Source organism: Zymoseptoria tritici, chromosome 10 (genome assembly GCF_000219625.1).
Source record: "Zymoseptoria tritici IPO323 chromosome 10, whole genome shotgun sequence".
NCBI lineage: Eukaryota > Fungi > Ascomycota > Dothideomycetes > Mycosphaerellales > Mycosphaerellaceae > Zymoseptoria > Zymoseptoria tritici.
The window spans coordinates 1,191,434-1,210,455 of NC_018209.1; the positions used below are offsets into that span (position 1 = coordinate 1,191,434).

The 19,022-nt window shown below is 54.2% G+C and overlaps 6 protein-coding genes across 6 annotated transcripts; 5 read left to right on the forward strand and 1 right to left on the reverse strand.

Annotated features, from left to right (window-relative positions):
- Nucleotides 1–213: 213 nt before the first annotated feature.
- MYCGRDRAFT_31040 (uncharacterized protein) lies at nt 214–423 on the reverse strand (the record flags this gene model as incomplete). Its single annotated transcript, XM_003849006.1, has 1 exon — nt 214–423. A coding segment is annotated over one exon (210 nt), but the record flags the coding sequence as incomplete, so codon positions are not given.
- Nucleotides 424–1,210: 787 nt separating this feature from the next.
- MYCGRDRAFT_17404 (uncharacterized protein) lies at nt 1,211–1,900 on the forward strand (the record flags this gene model as incomplete). Its single annotated transcript, XM_003848894.1, has 1 exon — nt 1,211–1,900. A coding segment is annotated over one exon (690 nt), but the record flags the coding sequence as incomplete, so codon positions are not given.
- Nucleotides 1,901–3,140: 1,240 nt separating this feature from the next.
- On the forward strand, nt 3,141–6,004 carry MYCGRDRAFT_48728 (uncharacterized protein; the record flags this gene model as incomplete). The annotated part of the gene is made up of 2 exons (XM_003848895.1): nt 3,141–3,242; nt 3,296–6,004. 2 exons carry the CDS (start codon nt 3,141–3,143, stop codon nt 6,002–6,004), a joined length of 2,811 nt encoding a protein of 936 aa, XP_003848943.1.
- A 1,426-nt stretch (nt 6,005–7,430) lies between these two features.
- Nucleotides 7,431–9,145, forward strand: MYCGRDRAFT_48751 (SPRY-like protein; the record flags this gene model as incomplete). The annotated part of the gene is made up of 2 exons (XM_003848896.1): nt 7,431–7,929; nt 7,989–9,145. 2 exons carry the CDS (start codon nt 7,431–7,433, stop codon nt 9,143–9,145), a joined length of 1,656 nt encoding a protein of 551 aa, XP_003848944.1.
- A 620-nt stretch (nt 9,146–9,765) lies between these two features.
- Nucleotides 9,766–13,788, forward strand: MYCGRDRAFT_101482 (uncharacterized protein; the record flags this gene model as incomplete). Its single annotated transcript, XM_003848897.1, has 2 exons — nt 9,766–13,089; nt 13,147–13,788. 2 exons carry the CDS (start codon nt 9,766–9,768, stop codon nt 13,786–13,788), a joined length of 3,966 nt encoding a protein of 1,321 aa, XP_003848945.1.
- Nucleotides 13,789–17,142: 3,354 nt separating this feature from the next.
- MYCGRDRAFT_76530 (uncharacterized protein) lies at nt 17,143–19,011 on the forward strand (the record flags this gene model as incomplete). The annotated part of the gene is made up of 4 exons (XM_003848898.1): nt 17,143–17,497; nt 17,710–17,885; nt 17,959–18,503; nt 18,568–19,011. 4 exons carry the CDS (start codon nt 17,324–17,326, stop codon nt 18,924–18,926), a joined length of 1,254 nt encoding a protein of 417 aa, XP_003848946.1.
- Between the last annotated feature and the right edge of the window lie 11 nt (nt 19,012–19,022).

Below are 19,022 nucleotides of genomic sequence, written 5' to 3' on the forward strand. Positions count from 1 at the left end.
CCTCTAATCCGCAGACTTGCTTTCACGACCATCTTGCCATGGCTTCGACACTTCATTCTTCGCCTTCTCCGCGAGCGCTCCAGCATCCGCTTTCACGGCCTGAGCTACAGGCACTTCCTCCTCTGAACTTCTCTGCGACGGCAGAGCTGACTGCGCATCACCCTCGTCAGAGCCCTGGAGCGCAGCTTGTGCCCGATCCTCCTCAGCCTGAACCTCTGCGACCTCGTCATCGTCCAACTCTGAACCATAGATCTCCGGGTGTTCGCGGAAGCAGTTCTGCATCGTCTTGAAATGCTCAATGCACTCCACACCCTTCGGCTCCTCCTTCGAGTAAACGAAGCAGCTGAATGCTGCTCGGAACTGCTCTCCACAAGGTCCATGCGCCATGCCGCCTAGACACGGGCAGTCCCAGTTGATCTCTCCCGTCTCCTCGTTGAAAGCTCCTTGTTGCTCTGCTTCCTCTTCCAATGCCTCTGGTCCTCCCTCAGCTCCTCCCACTGCAACTTGCTCGCCATCATCTGCTGCAGCCACCGTCGATGACTCCTCCTTCTGGTCGTAAAGTGGTAGATTTGATGTCCGTGCCTGTGCTCGTCGTTGTGCGGATATCGCCTCGATGGTGGAGGACGATTCGGATTCGTGTGCCGTTTCTAGAGGTGCTCGAAGTGTGCCTGTTTGCCATCAGTATGGATATCTTTCGCTTAATGGGTACATGAGCGCGTACGTTCTGGCTCTTCAGCAAATACTGTAGCCGTGTTGTAGTAGTATACGATCGCGCCGGCGGCCGTCCATCTCAATGCTGTGCCTTTCCATGATCCTGATCGTCGTGTGGCGGTACTCGCGAATCGTTTTCCTAGCGGTGCTTTTGGCGTTAATCGCACAGCACTAGCTGCTCGGAACGCTGGACGAAACATCTTCTCGGACGGATGAAAGAGAGATGTGGATGTAGGAGGGTAGACGTGGAAGAGGCAAGTTCGTCTTCATGTCGAAGATCGCATCGAAAGTTTAGTAATCGTCCAAGCGGAGTGGAGTCCGCTTCAATACCAGCGTCATGGCGCGAATCCAAGCTTCCATCTCCTTCTGACCCTAGGACATCCTTAAAAATATACGATAGATGGCCCTAGTCGATGGCGCAAATGGGACGGTGACGGAACTGCGACCGTCGCATTACCTCGGGCGTCATAGGCAAGAGCCACTGAGCGACGATGCTCCAGCGTTGATCGTGTTGAATACTCCCTTGGATGATCTGGACTACTTCAGACGATTGAAGTCGCATGCAAAATTTACCCTCTGCGCAGATGGCGGCGCGAACCGCTTGCACGATCTATGTATCGAACAGAGTCCTGGCAACAGTTGGCGAAAAGCATTGAGTGCGGATCTGCCAGATCTTATCCACGGAGATTTGGACTCGCTACGGGACGATGTGCGGGCACATTACGCTGAGCTAGGAGTCAAAATCACCCAGGATCCGGATCAGTACTCCACCGACTTTGGAAAAGCTATCAAGCAGGTCGTTGAACACTTGCCCTCAGCACGTGAAGTCTTGGTCTTGGGCAGTGTTGGTGGCCGTGTTGACCAGGGCATCGGCTTACTGCACGAACTGTACCGCGAGCAGAAGGTCGACCATTCAAGACTGCGCTTCTGGTTCTTCTCCGAGTCAAGCATCACCTTCCTGCTATGGCCAGGGACCACCAAGATAGAAACGCCGTTGAAGGAGGGCTTGATCACGCCCAATGTCGGGATCCTCCCTCTGTATGGCAAAGCGGTGATTACCACGCAAGGCTTGGAGTGGGATGTCGAGGACTGGCCGACCGAGATGGGAGGACAGATGAGCGCTTCGAATCATATCGTGCAGGACCACATCTCGATAAAGACAGATGTTCATGTGCTGTTCACGGTTGAGAGGAAGAGCTCGGGATGGCGGTGAGGTGGTGCGATTGAGGTGTTGAAAGCTTCCATTGCTGTCTTGATGGTTATTCATCATGTGCGTCACGACGAAATGCTGTGCAGAGTCAAGTCGGCAATGCTCACAGCAATTTATGCCTCCTACCTTGGTCACTGCGGTGCTTACCAGCATGATTGTCGCCGACTGGTGCTGCTAGACATTGTACACGCGTTCTTACACAAGCTGAGCCGGCCTTTCGGATGTGGCTATAAGAATGCAAATACTCATCGAGATCGATCCGAGAACCAAGGTGGGCCCGTGGGGTTCCTGCAGGTGTCCCGTATGACAGCCTGCTGCCTGCACGTGCCCGTTGCGCACATGGAGACGGAGACATTGGCTTCTAGAAGATTTTCATCGCAGCAACCTGGTGTCCAGCTCAAGACTGAAAAATGTCTTCTAACACCTTTGCGTCGCCTCCAGATTGATCAACGTATATCGCCACATCCTGTGTACTGCTATTGTGCTGTCATTCCCTAATGGTTGCACCTTGCTGGATGCCTGTCTTAGCAAACAATCGAATTGGATGAAAGAGCGGTGATGCAAAGGGCATGCAATGATGATTGGCGTATCGATCGGAGCTGTGGCAACTCCCCCTCCAACATGGCGATGTCGTCAGCTTGTGACAATGAATGTGAAGAGTGAAGGTGAAGTGAGGTCAAACGCAGCATGTTCTGGCGGGATCGGCAGGAGCAGCCCTTCCTGGACAAGCTTGAAGTACTTCGTACCTGCCCGTGCTGCTTCTCCTGCTACTGCTTCCATCTTTCCACCGCAACTCCGAACACATCGACGAGCAATCACAAATACAGATCAACTCGCACACGATTGCCTTGCGAATCTATCATATTGCACCTCAAATTTCCGCTGCGTTTCTGCTGCATTCACGCCTGCAAGCCATCGCCCTCCGTCATTGCGTCCCCCACTTTTGAAAGAATTCAAAATGTCGACAATGGGATAGAAAAGTATTTCACCTGCGAGCGAAACTTACCGGCGCATTGCACTGTCAGTGCTCCATTGGGTGTCGCCTTACGACGTCGTGGGCTTTCACCGCTGCAAACGCTGACAGACCTTCCCGTCCACAGACCTTCCTTTACATACTTCACTGCACTTGTGCATAGCATTCCGACTCCCGTCCACCAACAACACATCCTCCATTCGAATCGACCGAATCTCTCTGCTAACGTCCGCATCACGACCCAGCATGGCGTGGCAGCCACAACCAGCGCAGCTGCACCAGCTGGCACAGTTCCTACGAGACTCGCTCAGCGGCCATGATGTCGCGGCTCAGCGGAATGCGGATCAGGTTTGTGTCCACACTCACACCGTTGCGGAGCTATTGATTGACAACATGTCTAGATGCTTCGTCAAACCAAGGACTCTCCCGACATCAACAACTACCTCACATACCTCTGCATCACACCCATATCGAATACCGGCTTGACGCCGCAACACTACCTCGCAGCACGGAGTGCTGCAGCTATCATGCTGAAAAACAATGTCAAGACGTCGTACAAACAGATTCCAGCACCGAGCCAGCAGTATGTCAAATCGCAAGTACTACAAGGGCTGCAAGATGGGAACACACAGATTCGCAACTATGTCGGAAACGTCATAACGGAGGTGGTGCGACAGGGTGGTATTACCGGCTGGCCACAGGTCCTTCCAGACTTGGCCAGTATGGTTGCGGATGAGAGTCGTGGCGATGCTCAAGAGGGTGCCATGGGTGCATTGTTCAAGATTTGCGAAGATAACCGGAAAGCTCTGGACCAGGAGTACCAAACGCAACGACCACTTGCATTCCTCCTGCCAAAGCTCGTTGAGTTCACACGGAGCAGTAATCCCAAAATCCGATCAAAGGCTCTGGCCGCAATCAACGTCTTCATCACACAGCCCATTGCACTGACCATTCGCGAGCACATCAACGACATCCTGCCCGAGATCGTACGACTATCAACAGACACCAACGATGATGTCCGCAGATTCGTTTGCCGAGCATTCGCATTACTGGCGAGCTCCATGCCGCAGATTCTAGTACCGCACGTGCAAGGGATCGTGGAGTACACATTGACCCAGCAGAAGGACGTCCACAACCAAGAGCTGGCGCTGGATGCTGCTGAATTCTTCTTCGAGGCAAGCAGTAATACTGCACTGCGAACAGCAATGGGTCCATACCTGCCACAGATCGTGCCTGTACTACTGGACTGCATGATCTACAGCGATGACGACCAATTGCGACTTGAGGGTGACGATGAGGACGCTGATGTCGAGGATGATATTCAAGACATCAAGCCCACATTCGCTAAGGAGAAGACATCACATCGGGATGCAGTCGCTGGCACGGCTACGTCGAACGGCGTAAAGCCTGCGGTGAATGGCTACCAGTATGCAGACGACGACGATCTGAGTGACGGCGAGATCGACGAGGAAGATCTTGACGACATCGATCCGGAAGAGGAGTGGAATCTACGAAAGTGCTCGGCCGCTGCTCTTGACAGTCTTGCAGGTCACTTTCATGGCGCAGTATTCAAAGAAGTCCTCCCCTGGTTGATGGAAAATCTGCAGCACAAGGACTGGCCGAACAGAGAAGCAGCTGTCCTTGCTCTTGGTGCAATTGGTCTTGGATGCATGGAAGACATCAAGCCACACCTCAAAGATCTCATCCCTTACATGCTGTCACTTCTTGGAGACGAGCAGCCAGTGGTGCGGCAAATCACCTGCTGGTCCCTCAGCCGATTCGCACAGTGGGCCGCACACGACGAAAACGCACCAAAGAATCAATTCTTCGAACCAATGATGGACGGTCTTCTCAAGCGAATGCTTGATAGCAATAAAAAGGTCCAAGAGTCTGCGGCTTCTGCTTTTGCGGCGCTTGAGGAGAAGGCAAACGTGCAGCTGGCACCGTACTGCAACATCATCCTTCAGCAATTTGTCAGGTGCTTCAACAAGTACAAGGACAAGAATATGTACATCCTGTACGACTGCGTCCAGACTCTGGCCGAGCACGCATCACCAACTCTTGCGCAACACGAGAATGTCAACCTGCTCATGCCCGCTTTGATCGAGAGGTGGACGCTCGTACAGGACCAGTCGCGAGAGATGTTCCCTCTGCTGGAGTGTCTGTCATTCGTCTCCACTGCTTTGGGTCCGGAGTTTGCACCATATGCGCCGCCGTTGTTCATGCGCTGCATCAAACTCATCCAGCAGAACCTCGAAGACAGCATGACCGCAGAACAGTCGTACATGGATACACCTGATAAGGACTTCCTCGTCACCAGCCTGGACCTCCTGAGCAGTATCATTCAAGCTCTCAATGAATCGCAGAGCGTCGAACTTGCAAAGTCCGCACAGCCCAACATGTTCCAGCTGCTGGCATACTGCATGCGCGACAGCAACAACGACGTTCGACAGTCCGCATACGCACTGCTGGGCGATTGCGCCATCTACATCTTCTCCCAACTGCAGGCCTTCCTCCCTGACGTGATGGAGATCCTCATCGGACAACTTGACATCAATGAACCCACAGAGGACCCCGAGACGGCTTTCCGAGTCATTAACAACGCCTGCTGGTCGTGCGGGGAGATTGCCATGAGGCACAAAGAAGGCATGGCGCCTTACGTGGACCGTGTCCTCGCAAAACTCGCCGTCATCATGTTCAGCACTGAAGTGCCAGAGTCTCTGAACGAGAATGCTGCCATCGCCCTCGGCCGCCTGGGTATCGGCTGCCACCAGCAACTCGCTCCCCACCTGGCCGACTTCGCCTCGGCCTTCCTCCAATCCATGCAAAAGGTCAGCTGGACCGATGAGAAAGGCCACGCCTACAAAGGCTTCGTCAACGTCGTCCTGGACAATCCTCAAGCGCTGGAACACAGCTTGCTCGTCTTCTTCTCGGAAATGGCTCAGGCTCCGGGTCTCTTCCTTACTAGCATGCAGGACGATGGTCCACTGAGCGGCTTCGAGCGGGTTCTGGCGCAGTACAAGCTGATGATTGGGGAGGGTTTCGATGGGTTCTTGCACAAACTTCCGCCGCCGCAGGAGCAGGCTCTGCGCCAGCTGTATACGTTCTAGGAGACGGATACACCGCTGGTGTGGGCTTGATTGAGATGATCTGCTCTTGCGGCGCGGTGGAGTTGTGGTCGAGATCAAGGCATACGTGCAATGGCCCTCATCGGCATCACCGCGAGTGCCAGTGCGGCACGATCGACAACGCAAGCATGACCAGTATTTCGCCATCAAGCACAATCCGCGATGATCATGAAAACATTTTTTCCAAGCGATTTGCAGCGTTTAATGGTATATTTCTGGGGTTCGAGGCGAAGGTGTGGCAGCATATTGCGCACATCGGAGGAATACGGGAAAAGTGCTCATGGCAGGAAATCTGAAGTTTGCATTTCTAGGCGGAAAGGCGCCATGGACTGCATTGCCACGGTGGAGTGATTGTGGGACGAGTTTTCCCGCGATGCTGCGTTGTCGCGGCGGCTATCACGATGTCCCTGATAGCGAACCATGGACATGATACGAATGTATGAGGAAAACAAGGTCACCACATGAGACCATTGATAGTACTAGAGGCGATTTAGTGACCACGGTCGCAGAGACCGGCATCGAGAGACGGATGGAATTGCTCGCTGCAATCTGTAGATAGGATAGAATAGGTAGATAGTTATGTAGCCACGAGAGAGATGAGATGATCGACGACGTTGATGCGGTACTCTCTCAGGAATCCATCGTGAAGACATTCACATGGCGCCACGTTGACCGGCTTGCTCTTCTTGTCCGTAGAAGGAGTTGTTGTACGGCCACAACAAGGGTGATCCTTCACCCACGCGATGGAAGCCAGCGCCAGTGTAGGTACACGGGGCGCCTCGTGGTTCGGGCATTGACGGGACAACGATAGATTCACAGCGGCGATGTGATCTTGTCTCTTTGCTTGACAGGAGAAGGGCACTCGGGGCTAGTCCAAGCCATATTGTACTGTTATCGTGGAATGATCTGGATTAATGTATATGCCCCCCTGGTTCATCTTGGAAGGAGGTCGCAAAGTACCGCCCGCCAATTAAGCCCGGGACGATCGGCTTTCTCTCTAGAAGAGTCCGAACAACCTGCGTCAGCCCAGCATCCGCGCCATCGCTGCCCGTGCCCGCTTTACGCAAGGCAAAGGCAAACACCCGCAACGTCCTGACTCCTTTGGTTCATGTTCCTGATTATCAACCTCGCTTTACACTCGCCATTTCCGACATTTGACTGTCCGAGAAACCAATTATTCCCCTGTCACCGACCAGCGAGTCAGGCATCTGAGGAGTGCATAACCACCACTTCGGGAGCCTGAATAGGCGGACGATACTGGATCTCGCAGTTGGACTGCATAACCGTCTTGCCACAGGACATACTCCGCATCCACCGCCGTGAGTGCGGATACCGACGACGCCAGCATACTTTCCCAGCATCCGCCGCGCATACACCCCTCCGACTGCACGCAGCCGGTGCTCTGCAGATGGCGCAGTCCGCGCTGCTGCCGGTTGAGGATGTCTACGCCCTCCCTTCGACATTCGCGACATCACACCACACATCACCGACATCCGCCTCAGATATAAGACCAGATGGGATACAATGGGCGGTTCCCGACAGTAGAAGGGTAGGAGGAGGAGAAGGAGGAGCAGGAGGGGAAGCATCACACAATCCCAGCACACGAACACCACAATGGTCACCACCAACATGGTCACGCTACCAACGGCACACATCTACCATCGGACTAGGCTCCACGGGCAAGGGTATCCTCATAGGCATGCTTTCCGCATTTGGATCTGCGGCCCTCGTGGGGATCGTGATTATGGCCGTATATTTCTTGAGATATACGAGTCGAGGCCGGATTCTGCTGGACCGGATGAGCCGGCCGGGAGAGTTTGATGATGAGCAGAGTTTCTTGAGGGAGGAAGAGGAGGCGATTGCGGAGATGGATGAGAGGACACGGGCGGATTATTTCAGGGCAAAGTGTAGGTGGAAATGCTGTCATATTGGGAATACAAGTCGTTGTGCTGACTTGTGATATCAGTGTTTGTACAGGTCAACCCTCCAGAGTCGGTCCAGACGGATATCTCGCTTTCGCAGTTCCTGGCTATACAGGAGAAGGGGGTATCCGCGTGGGAATTTGAGCCGGAGCTGGAGATTGCGAATTGCTTTGTCGAGGCGAGGACGGAGATTGAGTTCTTCGACTCTGAATGCAGTGTGCAGAGCAATCTGCCGATTCCCAAGCAAAATGAGGTGTACTATTGGGAAGCGAAGCTCTACGATAAACCGGAGTCGACACTCGTCAGCATCGGCTTGACAACGAAACCCTATCCCCTTTTCCGGCTCCCTGGCATGCACAAGTACTCCATCGCATACACTTCCAACGGCCACCGACGATTCAACCAGCCCTTTGCAGGAACAAGCTACGCGCCGCCATATGTTCAAGGTGACGTGATCGGAGTTGGATACAGACCACGAACCGGCACAATCTTCTTCACGCGGAACGGCAAGAAACTTGAGGACGTGGCCCACGGGTTGAAACTGCATAATTTCTTCCCTACCGTTGGCGCCAATGGACCTGCGAACATCCACGTCAACTTCGGCCAGATGGGTTTCGTCTTTATCGAAGCGAACGTCAAGAAGTGGGGTCTCGCACCCATGACGGGAAGCCTGGCGCCACCTCCGCCGTATGGAAGTGAGGCGGGAAGTATTCTGCTCGAAGGCGGGAGGGATGGCATTCGCGAGGGGATGGGTTGGCCAAGCAGCCATGGTCGGACGAACAGTGCTCAGATCAGGCTGCAAGGTCGGCCGGCGAGAAGTCCAGGACCCGAACGATCACCCACCGATATCTCCCTGGCGCAGTTCAACCTCATGGACCCATACGAGGAAGAACCTGCTGAAGATCGAGGCGAAGGATCGAGTGAAGCTGCGCGCGCCAGCATCGAGCATCCGCATTTCGACCCGGGTTTGCCACTAGAGCCGGCGGAGCACCCGCCTCCGGACTACGAGAGCGCGGACGAGGTTGACGACGACGATGACTCGGATACCACGGCGAGACCTGCTGGAACGGCGAATAGGGACGAGACGAGAAGGTTGCTGAATAAATCTCCGCCTATCCCTACGTATGAGGCTGCGGTTGGGGACGTGGCCGCTGGGAGGGGAAGGAGGTCGACGAGAACGAGTAGAGAGAGTGATGAATGATGGAGGTATATCTTTTTGATTGGTTAGCGACACTCGTTTGACACGACTTGACTATGACTTGGCGTTTTGGTATGTTGGGCATGAAAGGAGGACTACTGCGGCAGAATACAGGACGAGTGATGTTGAAGACGAAGAAGCAGAAGACGAAGGAGAAAGAGGTATACCCTGCGAAGGAGCTGCGCTGCTAGGAGAGGAGAAGCGTGGGGGGCGGCAGGACATGCCTCTGTTGTTGCAGCGACGTTAGCGGGCATGAGATGAGGTTGAATTATGAATAGCCACGACGAATGTTATGGACAAGTTGGACAGTCCGATTAGGTCTTCGTGTTCTCCATTTTCATGCGATTGTGCAGTTGTCCTGTGGTCATGTATTTTGTGCAGGGTTATGTAGTCCTCGCTAGTGCGGCGAATAAATGCATCGCCGCCACTCGCCGCAGGGAACTTTGGTTGGGGGCCAAACTGCCGTTCTGGAATCTTTGACATCTACGTAGCGCGGGCTTGACTTCGATTCTTTGGCAACGTGTTTCGACTCGACTTGAATTTCTTCTTCCTTCTTCACCAACCGCCATCATGTGAGTATCTCCAATACAACAACCATTCCATCCTCCACCTCACTAACAACAATGACTAGGGCACCACCCCACCGCCTCGTCGACCGCGCCGAGATCAAATCCTCCTCCCTACACAACCCCCTCCCCCTCCTCTTCCACACCTACATCTGGCCCTTTGCCATCCTCTGGCCCGTCTTCTTCAGCTACTACCTCCCCCAAGACTCCTACGACACCTACATCGGCCTGCAAGAATGGACGTTCGTCTACGCCGGCTCCATTGTCACCCTGCAATCCCTCTTCTGGCTCATGACCTTCTGGAACGTCAACCTCCGCTCCCTCTTCACCACGCGCTCCGCGACGAGCGTGCAGAACGCGAAATTGATCAAAGTCATCCCCGAAGCGAACGCGGGTGCGAGCGAGATTTGTGAGATTCAGAGGGAAAATGTGGCGGGACAGCAGAGCGTGAGCTTTTTGTTCCAGAAGAGACGGTTTTTGTACGATGAGAGTAAAGGCACGTTCGCGCCGTTGGCATATGGTATCGATCAGGAACCCAAACCTACCGTGGGGACTTTCCAGAAGAGCAAGGGATTGGAGAAAGGCGCGGAGATTGAGCGTCTGCAACAATACTACGGACCGAACATTTTCGACATCCCCGTGCCGACCTTCTCGGAGCTGTTCAAGGAACACGCGGTCGCGCCGTTTTTTGTCTTTCAGATTTTCTGCGTGGGGTTGTGGATGTTGGATGAGTATTGGTATTACTCTCTGTTCACGCTGTTTATGCTGGTTGTGTTTGAGAGCACGGTGGTGTGGCAGAGGCAGAGGACATTGAAGGAGTTTCGGGGGATGAGCATTAAGCCGTATGAGCTGTGGGTGTACAGGCAGAAGAAGTGGATCCAGGTGCTGAGCGATCAGTTGCTGCCTGGGGATCTGGTTTCGGTCAACAGGACGAAGGAGGATAGTGGTGTGCCTTGCGATATGATGCTGGTCGAGGGCAGCGCGATTGTCAACGAGGCTATGTTGTCGGGTGAGAGCACGCCGGTGTTGAAGGACTCGATTCAGCTCAGGCCTGCGGATGCGACGATTGAGCCGGAGGGACTGGATAAAAATGCGCTACTCTGGGGCGGCACCAAAGTGTTGCAGGTGCAGCATGGCGTCAACTCTGAGGACGGCGGCGAGGTCGCGCCGCAGACTGTATCGGGTGTTCCATCTGCGCCGGACAAGGGAGCTCTGGCGATTGTGATCAAGACTGGATTCGAGACCAACCAGGGCGCGCTCGTGAGGACGATGATTTACTCCACCGAACGGGTCAGCGCGAACAACGTCGAGGCTCTGCTCTTCATCCTCTTCCTGTGTGTCTTCGCTGTTGCGGCTTCGCGCTACGTCTGGATCGAAGGCGTCAAGCAAAACCGCAAGCAGTCGAAGCTTCTCCTGGATTGTGTGCTCATCATCACGTCTGTTGTGCCTCCGGAATTGCCTATGGAATTGAGTTTGGCTGTCAATACTTCTCTTGCTGCGCTTAGCAAGTATGCGATTTTCTGCACCGAGCCTTTCCGAATCCCCTTTGCTGGACGAGTCGATGTGGCTTGCTTTGACAAGACTGGTACTTTGACTGGCGAGGATTTGGTGGTGGACGGTATCGCTGGATTGTTCCTTGGAGATGACAAAGTGCCGTCGGAGTCCGATGGCGCCCAGAGCATTCTGACCAAATTGACGAACACTGGCTTGGAAACGGCATTGACGTTGGCCACCGCTCACGCTCTCGTCAAACTCGACGATGGCGATGTTGTTGGCGAGCCCATGGAGAAGGCTACACTGCAATCTCTAGGATGGACTCTCGGAAAGAACGACACACTGTCCGCAAAGGCAGGCACGTCAGCGAAGGGCGCCATGGCATCGGACATCGTCCAGATCAAGCGTCGCTTCCAGTTCTCTTCCACACTGAAACGACAGAGCTCCGTCGCTACGACCGTCACCACCGATCGCGAGACTGGCAAGAAGATCAAGAGCACATTCGCCGGAGTCAAGGGTGCGCCCGAGACGATCCGCAAAATGCTGGTCAATGTCCCGCCAAAATACGAGGAGACATACAAGTACTTCAGCCGCAACGGCGCTCGTGTCCTGGCTCTCGGTTGCAAGTACATCCTCCACGGTGACGAGATCTCACAGAAGAAGATCAATGACCTCAAGCGTGAGGATGTCGAGTGCGATCTCCAGTTCACTGGCTTCTTGGTTCTGCAGTGCCCGTTGAAGGGTGACGCTATCAAGGCTGTGCGTATGTTGAATGAGAGCAGTCACCGCGTGGTCATGATCACGGGAGACAACCCGCTCACTGCCGTGCATGTCGCGAGGAAAGTGGAGATTGTCGATCGTGAGGTCTTGATTCTTGATGCGCCTGAGAACGATGACAGTGGGGAGAAGCTGGTCTGGCGGAGTGTGGACGACAAAGTCAACATTCCTGTCGACCCGACTCAAGATCTGGATCCGAAGATTTTGGAAAGCAAGGATCTTTGCGTTACGGGCTATGGTCTTGCGAAGTTCAAGGACCAGAAAGCCCTCCGGTCTCTCATCCGCCACACTTGGGTCTACGCACGGGTATCTCCCAAGCAGAAGGAGGAGATTCTTCTTGGTCTGAAGGAGCAAGGCTACACCACACTCATGGCCGGCGATGGCACCAACGATGTTGGTGCGTTGAAGCAAGCTCATGTCGGTGTCGCTCTTCTCAACGGCACACAAGAAGACATGGATAAGATTGCCAAGAACTTCCGTGAGACGAAGATGAAGGAGATTTACGAGAAGCAGAAGGCGTTGATGGCTCGATTCAACCAGCCGGAACCTCCTGTCCCGGCTAATGTCGCGCATCTGTATCCTCCAGGCGAGAAAAACCCGCATTATGAGAAAGCTATGGAAAGGGAGGCTTCTACCAAGGCTCAGTGGGATGCGTTGAGAGAGGCACAAGAGAATGGATCTGCGAATGGAGAGATCGCTCCACCCACTCCAGCGTCGCAGGCAGTTGTGGAGGCGAAAGCTCCCGCGGCTGCGCAGAACCAGCAGGCCCAAAACGCCGCCTCCAAGATGGCAGAAAAGCTCTCCATGTCTATGCTGGAAGACGAACTCAATGCCGACGAGCCACCAAGTATCAAGCTCGGTGACGCTTCCGTCGCGGCACCGTTCACGAGCAAACTCGCCAACGTCGTTGCCATCCCCAACATCATTCGTCAAGGTCGTTGCACCCTCGTGGCTACGATCCAGATGTACAAGATTCTCGCATTGAATTGTCTCATCAGTGCGTACAGTTTGAGTGTGCTGTATCTGGACGGCATCAAGTTCGGAGACGGGCAGGTCACAATCAGCGGAATGCTGATGAGCGTCTGCTTCCTCAGCATTTCCCGCGCGAAGGTATGCAATCATCCCCATCACCAATCCTCCCTCACATGCTGACTCTCCTCTCTACAGCCCGTCGAAGCTCTCTCCAAAGAACGCCCCCAAAACAACATCTGGAACTGGTACATCATCCCCTCCGTCCTCGGCCAATTCGCAATCCACATCGCGACTCTCATCTTCATTTCCAAAACCGTTGAACGCTTCGAACCCAAAATCGACCGTTCCCAAATCGACCTCGAAGGAAAATTCGAACCTTCCCTCCTCAACTCCGCCATCTACCTCCTCCAACTCATTCAACAAATCTCCACCTTCGCAATCAACTACCAAGGTCGCCCATTCCGCGAGAGCATCAAAGAGAACAAAGGCATGTACTGGGGCATCGTACTCGTCACCAGTGTCGCCTTCTCGTGCGCGACTGAGTTTGTGCCGGAGATCAACGAACAGTTGAAGTTGGTGCCGTTTACCACGGAGTTTAAAGTCCTGCTTTGTAGCGCTATGGTGAGTGATTATCTGGGCTGTTTGGTCGTGGAGAAGATTTTGAAGTGGAGTTTTTCGGATTATCGGCCGAAGGATATTGCGATTCGGAGGCCGGATCAGTTGAAGAGGGAGGCGGAGAGGAAGGCGAGGGAGCAGGAGGAGGAGGATCTGAGGAAGGAGAAGGCGCTGGAGGAGGCGGCTGCGAAGGCGTCGGAGAAGGTGGGTGGGAAGGCGTAGATGGTGGGAGGGGATGTGGTGTGGAGTGTTGTATGTTAGACACAGGGGTGGGTTGTATAGATTTTCTGGTGTATTGGAGGAGTTGCAGTCTCCTGTTTGGTGGTTGGGACCTTTTCCTTGCCTTCGTATATGAATGACCCGTCAACTCTCGGCCAACATTGAATCACGAATAACACCCACGCTCGACCAACTTTGACTCTCGTTCGAGCAACACAGTCCGGTCATTCGCTTCCACAGACCCCACGCTCATATACACTTCCCATCAGCGCATACCTCACGCGGAAAGACCTGTCTTCTGCCCATCATGAAACCCACCACGGCCTTCGTCGCCGTCCTCGCGACTCCCCTCCGGCAAGTCCATTCGCATCCCAAAGAGACATCTCCTACTGCTGCACCGACCCGGACGAAAGCAAGGTTGATAAGGGAGTGCACATTGCCCGGTTCCAGCCCGGTTACGAAAAGTTCTGCGTGTGTACTCCACGAAGCAACATCTGCCTCCTAGCCGACGTTGAGAGTGTTCGCTGACAAGTGTTTGGGCTGCTTTCGGGTTCTCGTCCGCAATGCCGGAACCGCAGATTGGAGACAGGATGCCTGCCCGCCCGGTTGAATTTCTGAACGGCGAGATCTGGCGCAATTGTTGGCTTGACGGAAGTTGCGGGGACCTTGATCGGGGACAGTGGGCTTGGTTTTATAGTCGGTTACTTGGGGTGGCGGAGAGGTGCTGTACGGTAGGTAGGAGTGCTACGAGAAGTGGAGGAGAGGGAGGCGGTCAGGAAGCAAGAGGAGCGGCAAAGGTAGAAGAAGGGGAGAAAATCAAAAGAGGAAGGAAAGCTTTGGGATAGACGACTGCGAAGGCCTGGGGAAACATAGAGTGACGAGATGTTTTGTTTTTCGGACGGATTGTAAGCCCTACAGTGCTGGATGTATAGGTATACAAATCCCTGGCTCTTTTATCAGATGGCTTTCCAGCTTGCTAATCTCCTGGGTGTGGTTCAGACCCAACCGTTCAACGTCGTGTCGCTCGTTCATGTCGCTCGTTAAAGCGAGAAGCCCTGTCCGACCCCTGAGATTGACAATGATAGTCGTCAGTTCTGAGCCGATTTGCGATCGTGAAAGCAGCGACACCGGGCCGAAGACATCGTGTGTAGGTAGTGTCATCGACAATAGACACTCCCTGGGTTTGGAAGCCGATATGTCGGAACAGGCGCTCGCAGTCGCGCTTGATCAGCGGCCTATTTTCTTTCATTGACAGGACTAGGAACGAAATGTTTCGGCTCGCCTCACGACCCTTTGCCGACAACAACCACAATCTGGACTATTCCGACCCAAATTTGCAATGTGACGCAACAGCATACAGAGCAGACAGCACTTCGCAGAGGTCTATAGCAGAGGGGATTGCTCGTCTCCTTTTCCCTCTCCTCGTTGGATCATTGACTTGCATCGTTGCGATTGGATGCATTGAGTTTTGGTCCGAGCCTGCTTCAATCCGAACTTTTCTTGATGCGAGAATTGTAACGGGGAGGTGTCGGTGAGAGCGAGGAAGTAAGAGGAAGGCGAGTAGGAGACTTGAAGAACAGCGGAGATAGGAGAGGCTGAGGGGAGGAAAGGGTTGAGAAGATAGCGAGCTGCGACTTTGGGGGAAATGTGTCGAGAGGGATGTGTTGGATTGTAGTCGAGACGCCGTGGCGGGGTGTATATATATGATCTTGTAGCGGATGTGGTCTGATCTCCATTCGTGGGCGGCCGCTTTCTTGACGAATTCAAGTCGAGTGCAGCAAGAGCAAGATCTAACACCTTCGTGCGGTCCTTCTATTAGCTGCGCAGTACAAGTAAGGTAGTAGTCTTTGTGTAGATGCATCGTCTTGTGCTCTTCGCTGCGGTCTTTGAAGGAGTTCCTTGCGCCTTCTTCAATCTCTCTCTTCTTCTCCGTCGCTTTCAATCCTCGCCTCAGGCTGGATCACAGTGAACTTCATGTCTTACCGCCATTTCTCGGTCTATCATCAACGCTGACACTCCTTGACCCGAACAGGCTGACAGTTCCCGCCTGATGTACACCGACTGACCAGGGGTTTCCGACATGATATACCACGGGAGAAGGCTCCTGTTACCATGGAAGAATGCCATTCTGGTATTCAGCACCTCGATAACGAAAGCACGGACGTGTCTGTCATCCTTTAAGCAAGCTCGGCTCCGGACTCCACGGCGAGCTGATTTGGATTTCCTAAAAGGAAGAAGAGGAGTTGTCGGCATACCTGCAGCGACTTTGCCTGCAAGAAGAAGAGGGGCAGAGCACGCGAGCAGGGCCAGCTTCCGCAATACCTCCGTTCCGCAATCTAGCCGGTCTGGATACCCGGTTTGAGCATCACGACCCCCGCTTTGGATGGACATGGGTGTTGGAGCTGCGGAACGACGAATTGACTTTGGAAAGACTGCGATTCACTTCTCTCAGTCTGCTACAATGGTTTGGATTTTTCCGTGTTTCGTCTATTGCAAACATGTCTTTTGCTTGTTCACTCGCACGGACGATATACACTCTCATGGCTACGCGGCTCTCTGCTGGTTGTCCGGCCATTGGGCGATCCGATCCTGCAAGAATAAGCGCAACGCCGGCGGTGTGGAGTTGTGGGGTTTGCCGGTGAACGCAACGTCAGAGCTGCAGGAGAGCTCGAGCTTGCGACTTGGAGAACTAAGGTATTTGGCCATGTCGGTTACAACTCGGTTTGCTGGGACATCTCACAATGTTGACACATCGTGCTACGGAGCATGGGGATGGTATATGGTGTGTAGATGCTGACAAGGGAGCAAGAGCTTCATACCGAGCTCCTTGGGATACGTACATAGCAGCGAGAAGGGAGTTGTTAAATAGAGCTCTATGCCAGCTATTGAGATCGGGCATGTTTTGGAAAGAATAGCTTTCAACCAGCCATACCAGACGAGCCCCATTGTTCTCCTCGAACCGATTTCACATCTACCAGCAGCCGAACGTATCCGCAACTCGGCCGAGCATTCGTCCAGGTGCGTTTTCGATTCCCAGATCGAGTCCGCGCAACCGCTGCCCCGCACGACTCCCGCAATCATGCACAGGCGATCCTCAGAGTCAAGGCAGATTGGCAGAACAATGGAAGAGCGGAGGGAAGAGCGGAAGCTTTACCTTTTCTCTCCTTCTCATCGCATCACCGCATCGGGTGGAGGGGAAGCCTAATACCATTCCAGGTTAATTCCCATTAACAAACCGGCTAACACGCGTGGTCCATTGCAGACCGATACCCGGCGCAGAGAGTACCTGAGCTACAAAGCTACCCCTACATAACTCACCACGAGCCTCCTCTTTTTTTGATGATTGCATCCGTTCTCCGTCATACCACCGTCGTTGCTCCCCCCCGACACGTCTCCCAAAGCAGACTCGCCATCCTGATCCTAGACTACTGAAAAGCCGTCCTTTCTCACTCTTCTCTCTTCTGACCTTCCTTCCTTCTTCCTTCCTTCCACTCCACTCCACTCTCCCCTCCACTCCCTCTCATCACACACATTCACAATGGTATTTGCTCGCTCCTCCCTGCGCATGGCCCGCCCGGCCTCCTCGCTGCTCTCGCAGCGGGCCACCGCATCCTTCACACAGCGCGGCGCGAACCTTGCACGAGCTGGAGGCGTCAGAACGCTGACCTCGACTTCTTCTCGACAGGGCAAGGTGCTTCTCGTTTTGTACGATGTAAGTTGTTGGCATCCTTTATGATAATCACTTTGGCGACAGCTTTGAGAGCTTGTGGAGAGCTGTTTGAAGCTTGCTCTTCCAGAAGAATTGCTTGCTCGAGCTCTCCACAATGCGTACGCAGGCATTGGTTCCAATGTCTTCGTTCCACACATAGCTCTACAGCTTCACGTCAAAGATCCAATTGCTAACGAGCTTTCTCCGCGCAACAGGGCCATGAGCACGCTCAGCAGGAGCCGAGACTGCTCGGAACCACTGAGAACGAGCTCGGTCTCAGGAAGTGGATCGAGGACCAGGGCCACACTCTTGTGACCACCTCGGACAAGGAGGGAGAGAACAGCAAGTTTGACCAAGAGCTCGTTGACGCCGAGGTCATCATCACCACACCGTAAGACATGCCACAGTCGAGGACAGGACTACAACATCAGACGGACTGCCTACTAACACTCAATGCTATACAGATTCCACCCAGGATACCTCACCGCTGAGCGCCTCGCCAAAGCCAAGAAGCTCAAGATCGCCGTCACCGCCGGTATCGGTTCCGACCACGTTGACCTCAACGCCGCCAACAAGACCAACGGCGGCATCACCGTCGCTGAGGTGACCGGCTCCAACGTCGTCTCCGTCGCCGAGCACGTCGTCATGACCATGCTCGTCCTCGTCCGCAACTTCGTCCCCGCCCACGAGCAAATCGCCGCCGGAGACTGGAACGTGGCCGCCGTCGCCAAGAACGAGTACGATCTCGAGGGCAAGGTCGTCGGTACCGTCGCCGTCGGCCGTATCGGTGAGCGTGTGCTCCGCCGTCTGAAGCCATTCGACTGCAAGGAGTTGCTGTACTTTGACTACCAGGCTCTGGCTCCTGAGGTCGAGAAGGAGATTGGTTGCAGACGTGTTGACACCCTCGAGGAGATGCTGGCGCAGTGTGATGTTGTCACCATCAACTGCCCTCTCCACGAGAAGACCCGCGGTCTCTTCAACAAGGAGCTGATCAGCAAGATGAAGAAGGGTGAGTCCTGCAGCAAAGCCTTCCACAATGTCCCCTCCTCCCTACTAACCCCCTTCCCTCCCAGGCTCATGGCTCGTCAACACCGCCCGCGGCGCCATCGTCGTGAAGGAAGACGTCGCCGCAGCTCTCAAGTCCGGCCAACTCCGCGGCTACGGAGGCGACGTCTGGTTCCCGCAACCCGCTCCCGCCGACCACCCTCTCCGCACCGCTTCCTACTCCACCTGGGGCGGCGGCAACGCCATGGTTCCCCACATGTCCGGTACCTCGATTGACGCCCAGGCGCGCTACGCCGCGGGCACCAAGGCCATCTTGGACTCGTACTTCTCCGGTCGCGAGGACTACCGTCCTGAGGATCTGATTGTGCACAAGGGTGACTACGCGACGAAGGCGTATGGTCAGAGGAATTTGATTGATAAGAAGTAGAGGGTGATGAGAATGTGATGGATTGTGGAATAGTGGATAGTGGGTAGTGGATTGTGAGAGCGAGAATGGAATTTGTGATACCTCTACCTCCTGCGC